This window comes from Zalophus californianus, chromosome 8, assembly GCF_009762305.2.
Source record: "Zalophus californianus isolate mZalCal1 chromosome 8, mZalCal1.pri.v2, whole genome shotgun sequence".
Taxonomy (NCBI): domain Eukaryota; kingdom Metazoa; phylum Chordata; class Mammalia; order Carnivora; family Otariidae; genus Zalophus; species Zalophus californianus.
This window is the reverse complement of record NC_045602.1, coordinates 114,286,485-114,306,414: the sequence shown is the minus strand read 5'-3', so window position 1 is coordinate 114,306,414 and position 19,930 is coordinate 114,286,485. Positions and strand designations below refer to the sequence as shown.

Below are 19,930 nucleotides of genomic sequence, written 5' to 3'. Positions count from 1 at the left end.
GAGTGAAACTGGGGCGCAGGCAGGCCAAGCTCTGTGTTGTGGGGTCACCCAGAAGGAGATCCGCTAGGAAATCCCACGTTTGGCAGCGTGGCTCCTTGGGGCTCTCCAGGGGTCGCAGCGGCGCGCGGCTCTGTAGCGCTGCCAGTGCGCCCCGCCCCGCCCCGCCCCGCCCCGCCCCGCCCCCGGGGCCCGCGCGTGTCCGCGGCTCCGCGAGGGCGCCCCGCCCCGGGGCCGGCTGGGGGAGGAGCGCGGCGGCGGCGGCGGCGGCGGCTGTGGCGAAAGTGCGGCTGCGGAAGCGCGGCGAGGCGGGCGGCGGCGGCAAGGGAGGAAGCTGGGAGGCGGCGGGCCCTGCGGAGCCGGGCGGACGCCATGGGCCGGCTGCACTGCACGCAGGACCCCGTGCCCGAGGCCGTGGGCGGCGACATGCAGCAGCTGAACCAGCTGGGCGCGCAGGTGGGCCGGGCGGCCGGGGCGCGGGCCAGCGTGGGTCCCGAGGGCTGAGAGAGGGGAGGGGTGTGGGCCGAGGGCCGCCTGGGGGTGAGGAGAGTGGGAGGGACTAGGCAGAGGGGCTTCTGGTGTGCGGTGTGGCGATAGGGAGATTCGGGGACGGGCTAAGGGGAATCGGGGATCTGAGGCGAGTTTGGGGGGCCGGGGATCTCAAGAGGCCTACGGCGCAAGCTGAGGGGTTCGGGAGAAGGGAGTGTGGGGACACAGGTGGGCGGGAGTCCTGGGAACGAGGAGAATTTGTGGGGGTCTTAGAGGAACTGGGGGACGTCTCCATAAGGCTGAAGGGAGTTTGGGGAACTGAGGTAATGGAGTTTGGCGAGCTGTGGAATTTGGTGGGCCAGGGAGGGACTGAGATGCTCAGTAGAGAGGCCAGTGGGGGAAACTGAGGGGGGTCTTGGCGTCCGGCGGGGTCCGGGGGAAGGGGGATCCTGGAGGGGGGGCAGGTAATCCGCGGTCACATACGGGTTTGGGTAATGGCCAGGCCAGGGTGGGGACTGTAGGGGCTGAGACCAGGGCTGAGACCCCCTAACCCCCAGTTAAGGGGAATATCTGGTAGTCCTCAAAGAAACCCGCCCCCGCCCCCCCACACACCCCCTGGTAGTAGAGGAGCTGGCAGAGCTGTTTTTTGCTTGTTCAGGCCGCAAATGCCAGCCAGCCAACTTCCTGCTCCTGTCCTGGTTGGGCTGCCCTTTTCAAAGCACCAAGGCAGCCAAGATAAATGGGTTAAAATGACACCTCTCATCACCATTGTAAAGGTGCAGCTGTTTCCCCCACTGAGTTGTAACTTCTCAGGAGGTGGGGTCCCTCTCCTTTATCTCAGCACCCCCCCCCCCGCAACTTACTGTTTTCTCATAAAGTAACACAGATTATAATGCCAGACATAACTCTGAAACCCCTTTGTCCAACAGAAATAAATATATTGCAAGCCACAAGTCTAACTTTACATTTTCTAGTAGTCACATATAAAAATTAAAAAGAGAGGCGCTTGGCTGCGACTCTTGATTTCAGGGTTGTGAGTTCAAGCCCCATATTGGGTGTAGAGATTACTTGAAAATAACATCATTAAAAAGTTAATAAATAGGGCACCTGGGTGGCTCATTCAGTTAAGCGTCTGCCGTTGGCTTAGGTCATGATCTTGGGGTCCTGGGATTGAGTCCTGGGTTGGGCTCCCTGGCAGGGGAGTCTGCTTCTCCCTTTTCCTCCCCCCGCCTGCTTGTGTTCCCCTTCTTGCTGTCTCTCTCTCTCTCTCTGTCAAAGAAAGAAATAAAATCTTTAAATAAAAAAGTAAATAAATAAAGGGGTGCCTGGGTGGCTCAGTTGGTTGACCGTCTACCTTTGACTCAGGTTGTGATCTCAGGGTCCTGGGATTGAGCCCTCTTTTGTCAGGCTCCCTGTTCAACAGGGAGTCTCCTTCTCCCTTTGCCTCTCCCCCCTCCCCCACACCACTCGTGCTCTCTCTAATAAATAAAAATTTTTTCTCTCTAATAAAAGTGAAACAAAATATGTTTTCTTTAATCCACTATACTATCATTTCAACGTGTAATCCATATGAAAATATCAATGAGATATTTTACTTTTTGATACTAATTTTTCAGGTTCTGCTGTGCACTTTACATTTATAGTACATCTCAGTTAGACTAGCCTTTTTCAAGTGTTTAATAGCCACATGTGGCTAGTGGCCACTGTTTGTTTATCATACAGCAATTCTAAGTGCTCTTACGTATATTATTAAGCCTTTGAGTCCTTAGAACCACTCTAGGAGGTAGGTGCTATTATCCCCATTTTACAGATTAAGGAAACTGAATCACAGAGCAGTTAAACAAAAATAGCTGTCATTTATTGAGCATGTACCATGTGGCAGGCATTGTTTTCCAGTGCTTTATGTGTAACACCTCTAAAAAGGTAGGTGCTGTTATTATTCCCACTTATAGATAAGAAAAATGGTTCCGGGAAAGAAATTGACCTGTTTAAGGTCAGGCAGCCAGGAAGTGGTGGAGCCAGGAATTCAGGACCAGATGCTTGACTTTAGATTCTGGGGAATGAAACAGAACAGAGTTTTGTAGGTGATTTCCCCAACTAGGTAGCTTAGCTTTCACTTGTTTATATGGCAGGGTTTTCTCAAAGATTTCCATTTGGAGAATAAAACATTTCCGCTGCTAAAAACTTTGAGGCTGCAGGATGATAGGATCCCTAAGGTTATCTCCAACTTGGTATTTATGGAAAAAAAACATAAACCACATTCTTTAAAATCAGAGCTTGCCCTCATATCCTAACTTTTAAATGTACTCTGGGGGCGCCTGGGTGGCTCAGTAGGTTGGGCATCTGACTCTTGATCTCAGCTCAGGTCTTCATCTCAGGATCACGAGTTAGGCCTGTATTGGGCTCCACGTTGGGCGTGGAGCCTATTTAAAAGCAAAACAAACAACCCACTCTGGGTCTTTACCTGTTGTTTGTTTTTTTGTTTGTTTGTTTTTAGTAGTCTCTACACTCAGTGTGTGGGGGCTCAGACTCATAATCCTGATATCGGGAGTTGCATCCTCTTAAGACTGAGCCAGTCAGGTGCCCCTTTACCTTTGTTTTTTTTTTTTTAACACAGAAAGCTTTTTCCTAATGAGCAATTTACCAGAATCCTTTCCCTGCCTTTTGTTGAATGATCAGATTTTTCTAAGTATCCACTCTGTTAGCTGAATTTATTTTGAAGTCTGAGGCCTAGGCATCAAGGAGAAAAAGAATCAGTGTATCAGTGTGGGCATCAACATTTATTGCTCATTGCTCGCTTCGGCAGCACATAATACTAAAATCAACATTTATTGCTCACTCAGTGGGTATTTTTCTGAATGCCTACTGTACACCAAATAGCCACTAAACCCAGTGAGGTTTGCAAAGGCATGATGGACACAGCTTCTTACGATGGGGAAGTTGTGATCTGCTAGGGCAGGTCAGAAAACAGATCCAGCACAGTCCTAAGTGCACCTAGATGTATTCTCTGATGCCTGTGGCCAGTCCTAGGTAATGTGCATCTTTGAGGATAGGATTAAAAAAATAATGATTTTTAGAATGGTTATGAGAGAGGAAATTCAGAAAAATATAAAGAAAACAAATGGTCTGCCGTCTTCTCACCTAGCTGTAAATGAAAGCAACACATACAGTTAGAAAATTCATATAGTATTCAAAGGTCTAAATTTTTTTTTTAAGATTTTATTAATTTATTTGAGATAGAGCACAAGCCTGGGGGTGGAGGGAGAGGGACAAGCAGGTTCCCCACTGAGCAAGGAGCATGAAGTGGGGCTGGATCCCAGGACCCTGGGATCATGACCTGAGCCAAAGGCAGATGTTTAACCAACTGAGCCACCCAGGCGCCCCCAAAGGTATAAAATTAAAATATCTATTTCTCTTGTCTGCAGAAACTGTCATTTTAATAGTTTCTTGTGTATCTTTGTAGAAAAAAAAGTCTGCATCTGCCTGTATATATATGGGTATCCGTTAAAATCTTTTTTTATACAAAAGGGATTGCATGATATTCCTTGAAATGGTTCTACCATAATTTATTTAAGCTGCTCTATATTAATAGACACTTAAGTTGCTTTCAGTTTTTTGTTTTTATGAACAATGCTGTCAATGAATTGCTTTGTGTAAATGTGTCTGGGTTTACTTTTTGGAACATATCTGAAGGATATACTTCCTGCAGTGGAATTACTAAGTCAAGAGATACAAGCATTTAAAAAATTAGATACAGCTATCAAATTGCCCTCTGGAAAGGTTGTCCTGGTTTTATCCTCTCATCAACAGTGCAAGCATATCTGTTTCCTGGTACTTTCACCAGCACTGGTGTTATCAAACTTTTATTTTTGAAGATCTGATAAGTTAAAAAGTGGTACTTCCTTATTTTACTGATTTGCATTTCTCATCTGGAATGATCTTGAACATCTTTCCATACATTTACTGGTGAGAATAGTTAAGATTTGATTTCATGGTTGGTGATGAGCAGATGAACATTCCAGAAGGAGACAGCTATGCAGATATAAAGGCAAAGAATGGGGAAGGTGTTTAGGGAAGATTTATTCAACAAATACTTAACTGTGCACTTGTAATAACTACGACTCTGACCATTTGAAGGAACCTTCTCTGCTAAGACAAGTCTGTGTTTCTTATCAAGATTTAAAACTCTAAGTGCCCTCAGGCAAGGTTCCAGGAGGGAGCCTCAGAAGTTAAGAATCTGGGTAGGTCACTTTCTTATTGGGAGGGTCATGGTGTCTTGGCAGCAGGGCATTGAAGGATAAAGGAGGCTTTGGGGAAAAGAGGAGATAGGGATGGGGCTTAGTGTGTCCTGCAGACCAGATTAGGTTGAGGCCTCACAGGGAGGTTGAACCTGAATGCTAGGCTCGGGCCTGGAAATGGAAAAGCCACTGGAGGGCTTCTCAACTGCTCCATTTCTTAAAAGGCCCAGGGTGCCGTAGGAAATACAGTTAGCCAAAGATCTGACAGTCCACAGATTGCAGGGGGAAATAAGGAAAACTCGTAGTCTGAGGACAGTCTGAAACTAGTCCCTGACTTTTCTTGTTTTTACTATATAGAATCAGTAGTTATGCAAGGCTAATACCAATTACCATTATTGCTGCAGAAAGACAACGCCTGGATCAGGCTTGATTAAAATGTTTCCAGGGAATATCCATGAAGTTTTGAGAAAGTAGAAACCTCTGTGCTATTGGCAGGTTGGAGTATAAATCCATGCAACTTTGCAAGACAGTTTGGCAGCATTTTCTCAGAATTTAAAATGCATATATCATTTGACCTAAGATACATTTTAAAAATATTTTATAGACACATATGTCACAAAGAGATATGTGGGAGGATATTCATCGCAGTATTATTTAGAATAACAAAGCAGGCACACACCTGCTAAGTATATACAGTTGAGTGCTGTGCACTTGTTAAAATAATTGGGTAGAGGGGTGCCTGGCTGGCTCCGTTGGAGTAGTGTGCTACTCTTGATCTCGGGTTGTCAGTTCAAACCCCAAGTTGGGTGTAGAGATTACTTTAAAAAAATAAAATCTTTTTAAAAAACTGGGTAGAGGGATGTCTGGGTGGCTCAGTCAGTTAAGCACCTACCTTGGGCCCGGGTCATGATTCCGGGGTCCTGGGACCGAGCCCGGAGTCAAGCTCCCTGCTCAGTGGGGAGCCTGCTTCTCCCTCTGCCTGCCTCTCCCCCTGCTTGTGCTCTCTCTCTCTCTCTCTCTGACAAATAAATCTTTAAAAAAAAGACTGGTAGAATTATATCTACTGACAAGATGAATCTCTAAGATATAATTGGATGAAAAAAAGCAAGGTGCAGGGTGTAGGTTCACTATCATCTCCTTTGTATTTTTTTTTTAAGATTTTATTTATTTATTTGAGAGAGAGAGAGAGAGAATGAGAGATAGAGAGCACGAGAGGGAAGAGGGTCAGAGGGAGAAGCAGACTCCCCACTGAGCGGGGAGCCCGATGCAGGACTCGATCCCGGGACTCCAGGATCATGACCTGAGCCGAAGGCAGTCGCTTAACCAACTGAGCCACCCAGGCGCCCTGCTTTGTATTTTTTTTTAAAGATTTTATTTATTCATTTGACAGACACAGCGAGAGAGGGAACACAAGCAGGGGGAGTGGGAGAGGGAGAAGCAGGCTTCCCACAGAGCAGGGAGCCTGATGCGGGGCTCGATCCCAGGACACTGGGATCAGGACCTGAGCAGAAGGCAGTTGCTTAACGACTGAGCCACCCAGGCGCCCCATCATCTCCTTTGTATTTAAAAGAAATTAAATTCAAATGCAATTCTGGGAAGGCCACAAAGGTGTTAGCAGTAACCACCTGTGGGCAGTGGGACTGAAATGGGGGGGCAGGGAGAGTCATTTAATTTTATTACTAAAAAAAAATGAAAACAAACTTTTAAAAATAAAATCTTAAAAAAATAAAGAATAAGAGGAGCACCTGGGTGGGTGGCTCAGTTGTTAAGCGTCTGCCTTCTGCTGGATTCCTGATCTCAGGTCGGGCTTCCTGCTGGGTGGGGAACCTGCTTCTCCCTCTCCCACTCCCCTGCTTGTATTCCCTCTCTCGCTCTCTGTCAAATAAATAAATAAAATCTTTAAAAAAAGAAAGAATAAGAGACTGTTTTACGACAGTAGATAATATAAAGTGTAAACTTTACTGTTTTGTCATATACATAATGTTTATTGTGGGGAAGAAACCCAGAAAATATGGATAGACAGAAGAAAATAAAAATCACCCAATCCCACTACACAGAAATAACTGCTTTGAAAGACAAGGTAGAGAAAAAATTTGCATAGTATGTTAACATTTGTGTGGTGCGGAAAAAGAAGCAATCATATTATTTGGATTGGCTTATGTTTGAATAATAAATATGTGGAAATATAAACAAAAAGAAAAAAACTACTATTAATCTTCCAGTGATCTCCCTCTCAGGTCATGTGTGTGTGTGTGTGTGTATTTGGACCCTTGAGATATGTATACGCATGTGTGTGCGTACATTCACAGTCTCGATATGTATCTCCCAAGTGTTCCAATAAAATGTACGAGTTTTTCAGACAATATAGTAGTACTGATATAGTGACACTGGGTAGTGGGTGTTGTAAATATTTGAACTTTAAGATGATCAAACAGGTATCAACACCTGTGTGTTCTCTCTTAAGGGTCTATAGTTGGATGGGGTGGGGGAACACTGACACAGGAGTAGAATGTTACTGATGTTCTGTGTTATTCTCTTCACAGCAGTTCTCGGCCTTGACAGAAGTGCTCTTCCACTTCCTAACTGAGCCAAAAGAGGTAAAGTACCTTGTGATAAGGAGAGTTCCCGAGTGTGGGTCTACAGCCCTGAGATGCTAAGCAAGTGAAGGCCTGGTTTGTCCCCTTTCTGCAGGTGGAAAGGTTTCTGGCTCAGCTCTCTGAGTTTGCCACCACCAATCAGATCAGTCTTGGCCCTCTCAGAAGCATCGTGAAAAGCCTCCTTCTGGTTCCAAATGGTGAGTAGCCTCTCTTAGCAGCCGAGGCCGGAGATGTTACTTGAATTCTTTCAGTCCACAGAGTCGGCAAGCTGCTCTGGGCACTGAGCCAGCGCATTCAGTAGAGAGCCAGACGTGGGCAGGACTCGAAGTCTAGGGAGGGAAGCCAGGTACACAGACAACTGCAGGAAAATGTAATAGAGTATAGCTCAAAGTGCAATCTGCATCCCAGCTTCTGTCCCCAAACTGCTATCTGGTCCTCTGCACAGTAAGTCCAGAAATTGAGAATAAGCATTTAGAAGCTTTTATAGCAATTTGGTAAAAATTTTTGAAACCGCTGGTTTTTTTTTTTTAAATGGGGCTTGTATTTTTTTTTAAGATTTTATTTTTAAGTAATCTCTACACCCAGTATAGGGCTCAAACTCAACCCCAAAATCAGGAGTTGCACGTTCTACCAACTGAGCCAGCCAGGCACCCTAGGGGCTTGTATTTTTTTTTTTTTTAATTTAATGTGGTAAAATATACATAATGTAAAATTTACCATTTTAACTAGTTGGGGCTTATATTTTGTATGTTTTTTTTTTAATTTTCATTGTACTTTACAAAAATACTAGTCCACGATGGATTGAAAATAAAAAAGGTCTTTCACTGCAGATGGTTTCAGAAGTAATATGCCTAAGCAATCAGGAAAAGTTTCTAGCCAGGAAGGAGGGGATCACAAAGGTTTAGCTGTAGGGATGTCCATCATAGCACTGTTTTGATGATACAGAAAAATTAGAAACAAATTGCCCAGCAGTTAGAGATTAGTATAATGCGCTGTGGTCTGTTTTTACAGGGGAACATTGTGGTGGTCAAAAATTCATGGTCCTGAGTTAGGTAGATGTGGGTCTGTCACTTGCTGAGTAGTGTCACTTTGTCCAGGTACCCGATCTCTCCCAAGCCTTAGCAACAACCCCTCTCTAACATTGTTCCGCCAATCAGCTTTTTCTTGGTATGTGAATGGGGCTTGTTTTGAAGATTGAGATAATGTAAATGATATGTATAACGTAGTACCTCAGTAAGAGGTTGCTCTTATTTTTCAAATTCTGTAATAATTTAAAAAGATGCTGTTGAGGAAAATGTAATGATATGGAAAATCGTTCACAATATACTGTTTAATAAAAATAATAGTTTATTATACCACAGTCCTATTTTTGTAAAGAAAAAAATGTTAACTGTGGCTGTATCTGGGTGGAAGGACTACAGGCTGTCTTAATTGTTTATTTTTGACTGTATATTATCTAAAGAGATGCTTGATTTGGCAATTTAATCACAAGTTAATTTTATGTAAAGAGAGAGGCGACATTTGAGGCCAGTCTCAAAGAATGAATCAATGTTGACCAGACTGAGAGGAGGTAAAACAGCATCCCTGGTTTGCACATTTTACAAATTGGCAGTGGACTGATCTTCCCAAGCTCTCAGCCCAGTGGTGCACTGAAAGCTGGGGGCTTCATTTGTTTGTTCCTGTTGGGCGCCTTCCCATATCTTAGTGCAGGTCCTTTCCTTTGCCTGTCCTTTGCTCCTGAGGTTCTGGGGGCTTGAATCAGAACATCCTGAGGTTTCCAACTGTGAAATTTTCTCATCCTCTGTATGTTTCTTGTATTTGTTGCCCTTGTGGTGGGTTAAAGGCATGTGAACCAAAGGCTGGATGAGAATGTGCAGTCTTTTGTAACATGGGAATAAATTTTCTTTTTCTTTTTTTTTTTTAAGATTTTATTTATTTGAGAGAGAGAGAATGAGAGATAGAGAGCACGAGAGGGAAGAGGGTCAGAGGGAGAAGCAGACTCCCCGCTGAGCAGGGAGCCCGATGCGGGACTCGATCCTGGGACTCCAGGATCATGACCTGAGCCGAAGGCAGTCGCTTAACCAACTGAGCCACCCAGGCGCCCGGGAATAAATTTTCATTGCAAACCTACAACAGTGCAGAGTCAGAAGTGAAAAATCCCCTTCTGCTCTCCTGCTACTTGTCTCCAGACACCATCGCATTTGGTGTATATCCTTTTATATTTTCACGTCCACTGGCAGACACGCACATAGACATTCGTGTAGTTTTGTTTTTCATGACTGGTAGTAAACCATAAAAGTGCTCTTGCATGGGGCCTCTGGGTGGCTCAATCGTTAAGCGTCTGTCTGCCTTTGGCTTAGGTCATGATCCCAGGGTCCTGGGATCGAGCCCTGCATTGAGCATCAGGCTCCCTGCTCAGCGGGAAGCCTGTTTCTCCCTCTCCCACTCCCCCTGCTTGTGTTCCCTCTCTCGCTGTGTCTCTCTTGGTCAAATAAATAGTCTTTAAAAAAAAAAAGTGTTCTTGCAGCTTGTATTTTTTCCTGCGTGGTACGTCATGGAGATTTCTCCATGTCGACTTCATTCTTCTGAGGGCTGTAATGTGCCATGTGCTGGGTGTCTCTTCAGCTAGTCAGGGGTTTCCTGTTGCTGCACATCTTTGTAACCTTTCACTCTTAGAAACAGTGCCACAGCAAATGGCCTCAGGACATTGTACACTCTCCGGTGTGAGCGTTTCTGTAGGGTAGGGGCCCGGGGTGCAGTGCCAGAGTTGTCTTTCTCATTCCGGCCTACACCTGTGGGGATGGGTTTGTCTCTGGGTAGAGACCTGTCTACCTGACAGCTGTTGTGGACACTGATTTTTCAGGAGACTTCGGTCTTCTGGTGTCCTTGCCTCCCTTCTTTCCAGTCTTCGTTAGCTCTTCTCCCCACCCCCTCAAATCCTGTCAGACTGCCTTCAGTCCTCCTCAACCCGGGAACTCGCGCCCCTGTGCTGCCTCAGAAAGCCTTCCTAAACCACTTCAATCCGCAGTGCCCTCCCTTCCTCTCAGCTCCCGAGAGATGGTTTTTATCTATAGTTATCATTTTGGACCATAATCGTTTACAGTTTTCTATTGCTCATGCTGTTTTACATGTGTCTATTTTGTGGCTTTGACAGAGAGCTTGTTCTTTGAAGTCAGGGGAGGATCTTGTACTTCTTTCCTGAGCCAAGGTTATAAGTAAAGTGATGACATAAAGCAGATGCTTAGTACATGCTGCATGAGTTGAACTGAACTTGGAAGATCCTGTGACCCTCCCAGGGGATGTTGGGTGTATATTTTTTAGGCAAGATTGATTGTCATTGTTTATAGCAGATCATTTTCTATAGGTGCAGAGAACCCTGAGGAGCTCATAGCATACCATTCAAGAGGTGGGCTTGACAGGCTCACGTGGATTTGAGTGTTAGTCACATCACCTATATAGCTATTCAGCCTTGGTCAAATCAGCCTCAGTTTCTTACATGAAAAACAGTAATAAGAGCAGTATGGTTGTGCATTAGGAATGAATGAGTTAATATATGCAAAGTAATTAATACAGTGTTGGCTGAACTTCAGCTTTATGTATCAATAGTTCAGTTAGCTTCAGTCCTATGCCTTCTCTCGATTATGAGACTAAGCGTCTGAGGGTGTAGCTTATAAGTCACTTGTCTCTTCCTCAGTCCAGAACAAGTTCTTAGTCCTTCCTGCCTTATTGTTGAGCAGTAACATCTCCACCTCTACTCTTCTATCCCTGGTTCCAACCTGGCCTGGAGGACACTCCTGCAGCACAGCTGGGATCATGTTGCACCTCACAACCATTGACTTCTCATGGTGAGGTCTGTAATCCTCAGCGTGGCATTGAAGGCTTTTTCCTAATCTCATCTGAAATTTAAGGGCCTCCAGGTCCTCACCCTCTTCCTCGTCCCTCATCCTGGGCCTGCCTTGCAGTAAGGCCTCCTCATAGAAGTACAGCTTGTTAGAGCTGGGGGAGCCGCCACCCTCCAGATCAGTTGTCCCCAAATTGGTGTTTTCATCCAGAAAAGGCTTGTGTGGTCAGCCAGAAGCAGGAGATACTGTCCCCTCCCGCTCCCCCAGCCTTGGAATCTTGGAGAGACATACATATTAACGTATCTCAGGCTCTGAAAAGTCCCGCAATAAAGAAACCTGCTTATCCAGTATCTGAGAAACAGTTAACCATGAAACCCGTCTTCTTCTCCTCCTACTCTTCTTGCAGGGAGCGGGTCAGGTAAAAGCTTTTTGTGGGGCGCCTGGGTGGCTCAGTCATTAAGCGTCTGCCTTCGGCTCAGGTCGTGATCCCAGGATCCTGGGATCAAGCCCCATGTCGGGCTCCCTGCTCCAAGGGAAGCCTGCTTCTCCCTCTCCTCCCCCTGCTTGTGTTCCCTTTCTCGCTGTGTCTCTCTCTGTCAAATAAATAATAAAATCTTTTAAAAAAAAAGTTTTTTGTAAGTGCTGATCTAGTCTAATCTTTCTCTTACAGATAAAGAGAGCCTTAGAGAAGGGAAGTGACTTGCTTAGGATCTTACAGAGGAAGAGCTGGGGCCAGTATCTCCCATGGTTGGCATAAAGCCCAGTGGCTTTTGTTTTTGTTTTTTAATGTTTTTCTTTTACTACTTAGTATGTAATTCTTAAAAACACCTGACTTCAGTAGTTATCAGCCCATAGCCAGATTGTTTCATCCATACCCCTCCCACTTCTCACTGCTGTCCAAACTGGATTATTTTAAAGCATATCTCAGAGGTCATATCATTTCATTTCTGAATACCTAGTCATTATCTCTAAAAGATAAAGGCCCCTTTTCCCCCTTATCAAACCACAATGCCATTATCATATCTGAAATTAAAATATGCAGTCAGTGTTCAGATGTCCTCATTGTCTCATGTATTTTGTTTGTTTTAGTTGGTTCCTCTCATCAGGATCCAGGGAGGGTCCCCACATGGCATTTGGTTGCTGGATGGCCCTTGTGTGCTTACTTGTCACCATGGCTACTTAACAGCTTTGAGATCTTCAGCCAAGTTATTGAACCTCTCTGAGAATCAGTGTCCTCAGAAAACAGAGCTTGTAATAGGAGTTCATACATCATTATAAGAATAGAGAAAGATACTAAATGTGAAATACTTCAGTGAGTGGCAGTGCACTGCTTGTCTTTTAGACACAGGTGACTCCCGGATTACAGATAACTTGGCTGTAGGGCTACTGTTTAAGCCTGGTTTTATTTTATTTATTTATTATTTATTTATTTTTTTTTTAAGATTTTATTTATTTGAGAGAGAGAGAATGAGACATAGAGAGCACGAGACGGGGGAGGGTCAGAGGGAGAAGCAGACTCCCCGCTGAGCAGGGAGCCCGATGCAGGACTTGATCCCGAGACTCCAGGATCATGACCTGAGCCGAAGGCAGTCGCTTAACCAACTGAGCCAGCCAGGCGCCCAAGCCTGGTTTTATTTTAATACTTAGCAAGATTGTTTTTTAAGAAAAGGTGATAACTCCCCTTTTCTTAAAAAACTCCCCTTCTCCTCTCCCAAAGGAGTTCTTTGCGGCTGGGCAAAAACAGAGTAATCAGCATTGAACAGTAGTCACAAATGGTATTTCTTTTTTTTTAAGATTTTATTATTTGACAGAGACAGCGAGAGCAGGAACACAAGCAGGGGAGTGGGAGAGGGAGAAGCAGGCTTCCTGCTGAGCATGGAGCCCGATGTGGGGCTCGATTCCAGGACCCTGGGATCATGACCTGAGCCAAAGGCAGATGCTTAACGTCTGAGCCACCCAGGCGCCCTTCACACATGATTTTTAATCAACTGTTGAGCTAAGTTCCCCAGGACTCCAGCCTCCCCCTGCTGTATTTATTACTTTTCTCTGTGGCACTTTTTCAGTCATACTCTGTATGGCTTCCTTACTTGTTACATTATTGCTGTGGTCTTCTGCTTCTCAATAGAACGTAAGCCTCACGAGGGCAGACATTGTCTGTGTGGTTCATTGATGTTTCCCAGCAGCTAGCATAGTGCTGGCACCGAGCAGGTCCTCAGTAAATGCACGTACAGTGACTATGACTTCTGTCTTTCCATGAGCCTCAGAGAAGTGGATTCAGCTGGTCATCCTTCAGGGTCAGTAATCACTGACTGAATGTGCCTTGCTCTCTACCATCTGCTTCCTTCTCCTGGAGTTTTAACCAATGCTTAGTTCTGTTCCTTGGGCTTCCCTTATTACACTGAATAAGTTTATGTAGATTTTTGACTAGAAGAACAATACACTAGTTTTCCAACTGTTCCCTGGCAAAAGTAGAACCCTCACCCTGGACATAAACCTTTGTCTTGTCCCCCATAGTGTTTGATGGCAATAAGGGTTTGCCTAAGGCACCTGTTCGGTGAAAATTGGTGCTCAAGGACTTTATAAACCATCTCAGTTGGTTATCTGTGTTTAAAGAAGGACATTCTCAAATTTCCCTAAGTGGCATGTTCTGGGGACTCCAGCCCTGGACTTAAAATTTTCTGTCTGTCTGACATAGAGTCAAGGCTTCAGGCCTGTCATGTGCTTAGGACAAAGGAATCACCAAAGGAGAAAGCTGAAAAAGAAGTTAAGAGCTATAATCAACAATACTGTATTATAAACTTCGAAACTGCTAAGAGCTTAAGATCTTTTTAAAGATTTTATTTATTTATTTGAGAGAGAGTGAGAGAGAGCATGAACTGGGGGAGAGGCAGATGGAGAGGGAGAGGCAGACTCCCCACCAAGCAGGAGCCCGATGCAGGGCTCAATGCGGGGCTTGATCCCAGGACCCTGGGATCATGACCTGAGCCAAAGGCAGACACTTAACAGACTGATCCACCCAGGTGTCCCAGTAAGAGCTTAGATCTTAAAGGTTCTGGGGGTGCCTGGGTGGCTCAGTCGGTTAAGCGTCTACCTTCGGCTCAGGTCATGAACTCAGGGTCCTGGGGTAGAGCCCCGAGTAGGGCTCCCTGCTCAGTGGAAAGTCTCCTTCTCCCTCTCCCTCTGCCTCTTCTTCCTGCTTATGCTCTGTCTCTGTCTCTCTCTCAAATAAAAATAAATAAAAATCTTAAAAAAAAATATCTTAAAGGTTCTCACCACAGAAAGGAAATGAAAATTATGTGATGTGATAGAGGTATTAGCTAATGCTGTAGTGGCAGTCACATTGCCATATATAAATGTATCAGATCAACAGGTTGTACACCTTAAACTTACACAATGTTATATGTCAATTGTATCTCTCCCTTTTTTTTTAGGATTTGCTTATTAGAGAGAGAGCCTGCACGCTGGATTGGAGGAGGTAGAGGGGAGGGGCAGAGGAAGAGAGAGAAGCCTGAGGCAGACTCCCCACTGACTGCGGAGTCAGTTGTATCTTGATTAATTAATAAAAAGAAAGATTAATTAATCAAGGGCTTGAAGCCTAGCATGATGTAAATATATTTTTTAAAGTATGGCTTGGGACACAACAATGAACAAAACAGACCAAGTCCTTTTTCTCATCAAACTGATATTCTAGTGGAAAAACCAACAATAAATGTGTCACGTGACGTTGGGTGGTTAAGAATGCATCACAGAAAAGTACAGCAGTAGAAGGGTACCAGTGAAGAGCAGCTCCCCTTGAAATAGAGTAGCCAGGGGTCCTCTTGGAGGTGAGATTCAAGGAGAAGCTGGAATGACATGAGGGAAGGGACCCGTGCAGATTTGGGAAAGAGCGTCCCCAGCAGAGGGAATTGCAAGGGCAAATGCCAGGAGGTAGGAACCTGCCCGGCATATTATAGGAAAAGCTGAGGAAGCGAGGGAGAGAAGAGCTTAGGGGTTCTAGAGGCGGCCAGTTCCTGCAGGGCGTTGTAAGAGCTCTGGATTTTATTCTGAGTGAAACTGGAGCTATTAGAGGGTTTTGAGCAGGGCAGAGACATTGTCTGACTGACTCAAGTTTTAACAAAATCTCCGTGGTGCCCAGGCTGCTGTGTGGATGCACCAAGACCAGGGCACTGTTCCTGATATTTTATCTTTGCTCCTGACATTGCTAAAGAGCTTCACACGTATATTTCAGTGTGCTCTCGGGAGCATATCTGTTGGGGGACTTCTTGACAGTGCAGTTGTTGACTATGTACCTTTGCCAAATTTTCTTCCCAAAAGCTTAATCTTTCTGATCTTTAGTTTCCTGGTAAATTAAAGGTTTTAGTAGTAATCCCCACTTCAGAGTACTTTGGGATCATCAAGCAAAATACTGGATTTGAGCTAGATATACACTAAGGAGCTGTGCATGTGGTAGTTACGAATTAATTGAATTGGCTAGGAAGTGGCCGTCTTGGAGGGCCTTTATGGCCAAGGTTCCCTGGTGTCTTGCCTTTTTTATTTCCCTATGGCTTCCTTGCTCAGTCTGATTTTGGCGATAAAAGATTTCCTCCCTTTGTTTACATGGTTTATTTTGCAGGGGACAAACAGCCTCTAGGATTGTTTTTCAGGAGTGAGCTGGGGGTGGGGAGTTGGGCTTAGGGTATTACTCCAGGGCCCTCTCTGGATGGTGGTGGATGTCCCCTTATAATTAGTCATCTTCTGGAAGACTAAGAAGTGGAAAATTTTAAAGCGGTTGCCAAATTGTGACTCTAGGCTGTAGCCGGAGGTTAAACATTGAGAAGCCCAGATTGCTGGCAACACTTTGTTTTCAGGAATTGGACCTCGCAAGCAGAACAAAGCAGCCCCCACAGGGGAGTGCTCTCAGGGCTTGTGAGGGGAAGCTTTGCCTGGCCCCTTTGGAATCGACTTGTGGATTGTAGAGGCCAACTGTTAGTCCATCCTCGTTTACCTCCAGAAAGCTGATTTTCTATGGCAGCTCTGTCCAATAGAACTATCTAAATAGATGGAAATGGTCTCTGATCTATACTGTCCAGTACCATGGCCACCAGACCCATGTGGCCATTGAGGACTTAAAAGAGTGCAACTGAGGGACAGAGTTTTAAATTTTGTTTAATTTTAATAAAATGTAAGGGGGTGCTAGGAGAAAAATAAAATTTAAATAACCCCACATCTTTAGTGGGTCTGTATTGCACAGTGCAGCTCTAGGCTGTTGCCCTTACACCCAGCCTGACATTGAGCTCCCCGACTTGGCCCCAGGAATCCGTGGCCTTATTCTTTCCTCACATCGGGTACCCCCAGGCCCAAGTCCCTAAAGTCATTCTTGTTCTCTAACTTCTTTCATAGTTTCTAGAGGGGTAAACGCTTCTGTTGTACAAGAAACAAAGCATGCTGTCCCGTTCTCCAGTTGCTTCCTATGTGCCTTTTTTCCACAGCTGGATTGAGATTTTCCTGGAACTAGCCATGTCTTTTGTGTTATCCCCTTTGTCCTCTCTCATATTGGTTGTGTCTGTTGATAATTACTGCCAATTGCTTAACTGATACACCCTTTTTAACTGATTTCTCCCATTTCCCAGGTGCCTTGAAGAAGAGTCTCACAGCCGATCAGGTCCGGGCTGATTTCATAACTCTTGGTAGGTCATTTCCAAGGTTCCTCAGGGTGACGGGCCTGGCGGCTCTTTATTATGTTAAAGTCTCCTTCTGTTCTCTTACAGGTCTTAGTGAGGAGAAAGCCACTTACTTTTCTGAAAAGGTATAATTCCGCTTAATCAAGGTTAATTAAGTTTGTTTGCTTTTATTTCATGAAAAGAAACAAATGAGAAATGTCGCCTAAGGAAAAACCATCAATCATTCTGTGTCATTTCCCCAGCTTAATGGCTTTCATGCAAATGACATACATACATACAGTGTTTAAACAGCAGTATTTAGTGCATCTCTGATGTTTTGCTTCTGATTTGACTGACTTTAATTGTCATGCAGTTTTTGTCCCAAACTGGGACTAAATCTTGGAATGAAAGAAAACATTTATAATCGTCTCCTGCCCCTCTTTACTGCCCCTATCTCCCAGATCTGTACATATAGGCTGGGCCCTTGGTTCTGCAGTCTTCCCCTTGTCTGTATAAATACTAAGCATTGCTGTGTTGGGAGCAGAATGAAGAGGGGGCTTTTTCCCCATTGTTATGACTTTGGCTCTTTGGTTTTATTTCAGTGGAAACAGAGTGCTCCCACGCTTGCTCGATGGGCCATAGGACAGACTCTGATGATTAACCAGCTTATAGATATGGAGTGGAAATTTGGAGGTAACTAGTTAGAGCTAGTCCCAGATCATGTGGGGGACATAGGGTGGGGTTGCAGAGGCTTTCAGATAGTTTCCATGGGGAGGACATGTCCTCGGTCCTCACGGACTGTTGTGGCCAGCAGCTGCTTCTCCGTATTGGCGCTGGCATTTGGCAGCTCTTTCTATCCATGGCTCTCAGTAAGTTGACTTCCTGAAGAGCACGTTTTGCTGTCCTCATACTCGTCCCTTACGGCTTCTGCTGGACAGCCTGGAAGATCGAAGTGTTCAGAGTAGGTCGGTTGTCAACCTGTCACTTAACTACTTTTCTCTTTTGTGTCACAGTAACATCTGGGAGCAGTGAACTGGAGAAAGTGGGAAGTATTTTTTTACAAGTAAGTCTCCTGTGAAAATGGGTAGATTTTTGACTTGGTTAAAAATTATTAAATCAACATTGGATTTTTTTAAGTGGCTGTTCACTGGAGTGCCTTGTGTACTTCAGAGCAGTGTTGTCAGTCAAAAACGTGGTCACCAACACACCGACTCTCCGATTAATAGGATCCTGATATTTTTCTTAAAAGCTTGATTGTTCTGTAGTCATGAGAATTGTTAGAAGTTTTTGGTGATCGTGAATCCAGATTGCTCCTGTTTGACTCTCAAGTCAGAAGCTGGATGCTTCGATGTTTTAGTGTAAGAATTTCAAGAATTTCTTTGCCCTGTTGTCATTTTAATTTAAACTTTTATTTCCTTTGTGTCTTTTTTAATCAGTTAAAGTTGGTGGTTCAGAAAGGAAATCAAACTGAAAATTTGTACATAGGTGAGTCTGAATTCCTATCTGAGCCTTTTCACTTTTTCCATGTTCTCCTCAGTCAGGGGGCTCGTGAAGCACCACAGATCATTTCTTCTAGAAAAAAAGTCATACCTGAGCTGTGGAGTAGCCATTCCACTGCCTCTCCTCTCGTAAATAATAAGCCATCAGCAGGTTGGAGACCCCACAGTTGAAGAGCCTCTTTGAAAAAAGGAAAGCGCTGGGAGAAGGGACGGCAAAGATTGAAGAGCAAGCAGCTCTTGCTGCAAAAGTCGTGCTGAACATTCTGAATAATGCCCTTTCATCTCTTTGTGCTGTGGAGTTATGCCATTTTTAAATTCTCTACTTTTGTATGGAGCCGAGAACCTTTCTGTGTTCAAGGCTTTCAGTTCTTTATTATGGTCAATTACCCATCAAGAGCTGCTTAGATGTACTAAGTCGAAAAAGAAAAAAAAAAACTCTGGGTGGAAATTCATTTTCTTGGATGATTCTGTGGAGTTGGAAACATTTACCTGAAGCTGAATTTTCTCTCCCCAGAATTAACCTTGCCTCAGTTCTACAGCTTCCTGCACGAGATGGAGCGAGTCAGAACCAGCATGGAGTGTTTGAGCTGATTTCTGGCCCCTTCCCTGCCCCCTTCTCTTCCATGGGTGGCTGCTCTGAGAGGCACCTCACTCACAGGGCTGTGGGGTGCCGATAAGGGCCCTGCTTGCTTCTTGGGAGCCCAGGTGCAAAGGTTTCTGGAAAACAACAGGATTAAGTACTTAAAGAGCCCTATACGATTACTCTGTGAATTCTTTGTTAAGGGAACCTCCAGCACCTATCTCCTAGGACACTTTTTAGGTATTCAGACAGGCTATTACTGCATCTCAAATTCAGGGGAGGAAGTAAATGGTTACCTCCCCATCAAAGTTCCAGAGTAAACAGATGGTGCCATCACTCAAGATGCACGCTGATCACCCTCCCCTCAAAAAAGCAAGGGCTTATTTATGGCTGACACACGTGGGGAGCCCCCAGCGATTTTGCTACACACTCTGCATTTGTGGTGGTGGTGGTGCATTGCTAATCGGTTTTTAATGGGGCACCTGTGTATAAATACTTGCTTGGTCTGCTCTGAAAAGAACTGAGGCCAACCTCTGTCCTCATTTCCAGTTGTGCCCTGTTGTGTTGTAATGAGGCTATTTTAGCTTGTTTTGGTTCAGGCTGACCTTCTCTGTTGGTTAGATGATGAATAAAAAAAGGTTCTAAAGAAAAGGTCTGAATCCAGTTGTCTCTATGCATGGATGAAAGAGTCATCTGCCTTGCAGAGTGCTAGTGCCCTAATCTTCAACAGTTATTTTCCTGGTTTTGTTGAAGGCCCTGAGTCTTAAGTGAAACTAGCTGTGGTCCAAAGGTGGAATTTGTAAGAGCAGTTAAGGGGAGACTCGGGTTAAAAACATCATGAAAAGTATGAGTGCTTTGTGTTCTGATGACTTTAGGCCCCCACCTAGCATGTGATTTTTCCTCCTCAGGAATTTTTTTTAAATTTTGAATAGATAATACATGCCCATGGTTCAAAAGGTACATTGTAAAGTAATTCCTTCGCACCCCCATTCCCCAGTTACCTAGTTCCTTTCCCCAGGTAACCATCATTGTAGTTTAGGTCTTCCAGA

At 44.7% G+C, this 19,930-nt stretch overlaps 1 protein-coding gene across 4 annotated transcripts; it reads left to right on the top strand.

Annotated features, from left to right (window-relative positions):
• The first annotated feature begins 256 nt into the window (after positions 1-256).
• COMMD7 (COMM domain containing 7) lies at positions 257-19,532 on the top strand. Of its 4 annotated transcripts, none has more exons than XM_027623141.1 (9): positions 260-453; positions 7,271-7,321; positions 7,416-7,518; positions 16,773-16,829; positions 16,911-16,948; positions 17,405-17,495; positions 17,816-17,865; positions 18,239-18,287; positions 18,816-19,532. In XM_027623141.1, the coding sequence occupies exons 1-9, from the start codon at positions 370-372 to the stop codon at positions 18,890-18,892; spliced, it is 600 nt and encodes a 199-aa protein (XP_027478942.1). In that variant the 5' UTR covers positions 260-369; the 3' UTR covers positions 18,893-19,532. The 4 variants fall into 4 exon arrangements, with proteins under 4 accessions (XP_027478940.1, XP_027478942.1, XP_027478943.1 ...); XM_027623140.1 differs by having other exon boundaries at positions 264-453; positions 7,268-7,321; XM_027623139.1 differs by lacking the exon at positions 18,816-19,532 and having other exon boundaries at positions 257-453; positions 7,268-7,321; positions 18,239-18,807.
• Positions 19,533-19,930: the final 398 nt, after the last annotated feature.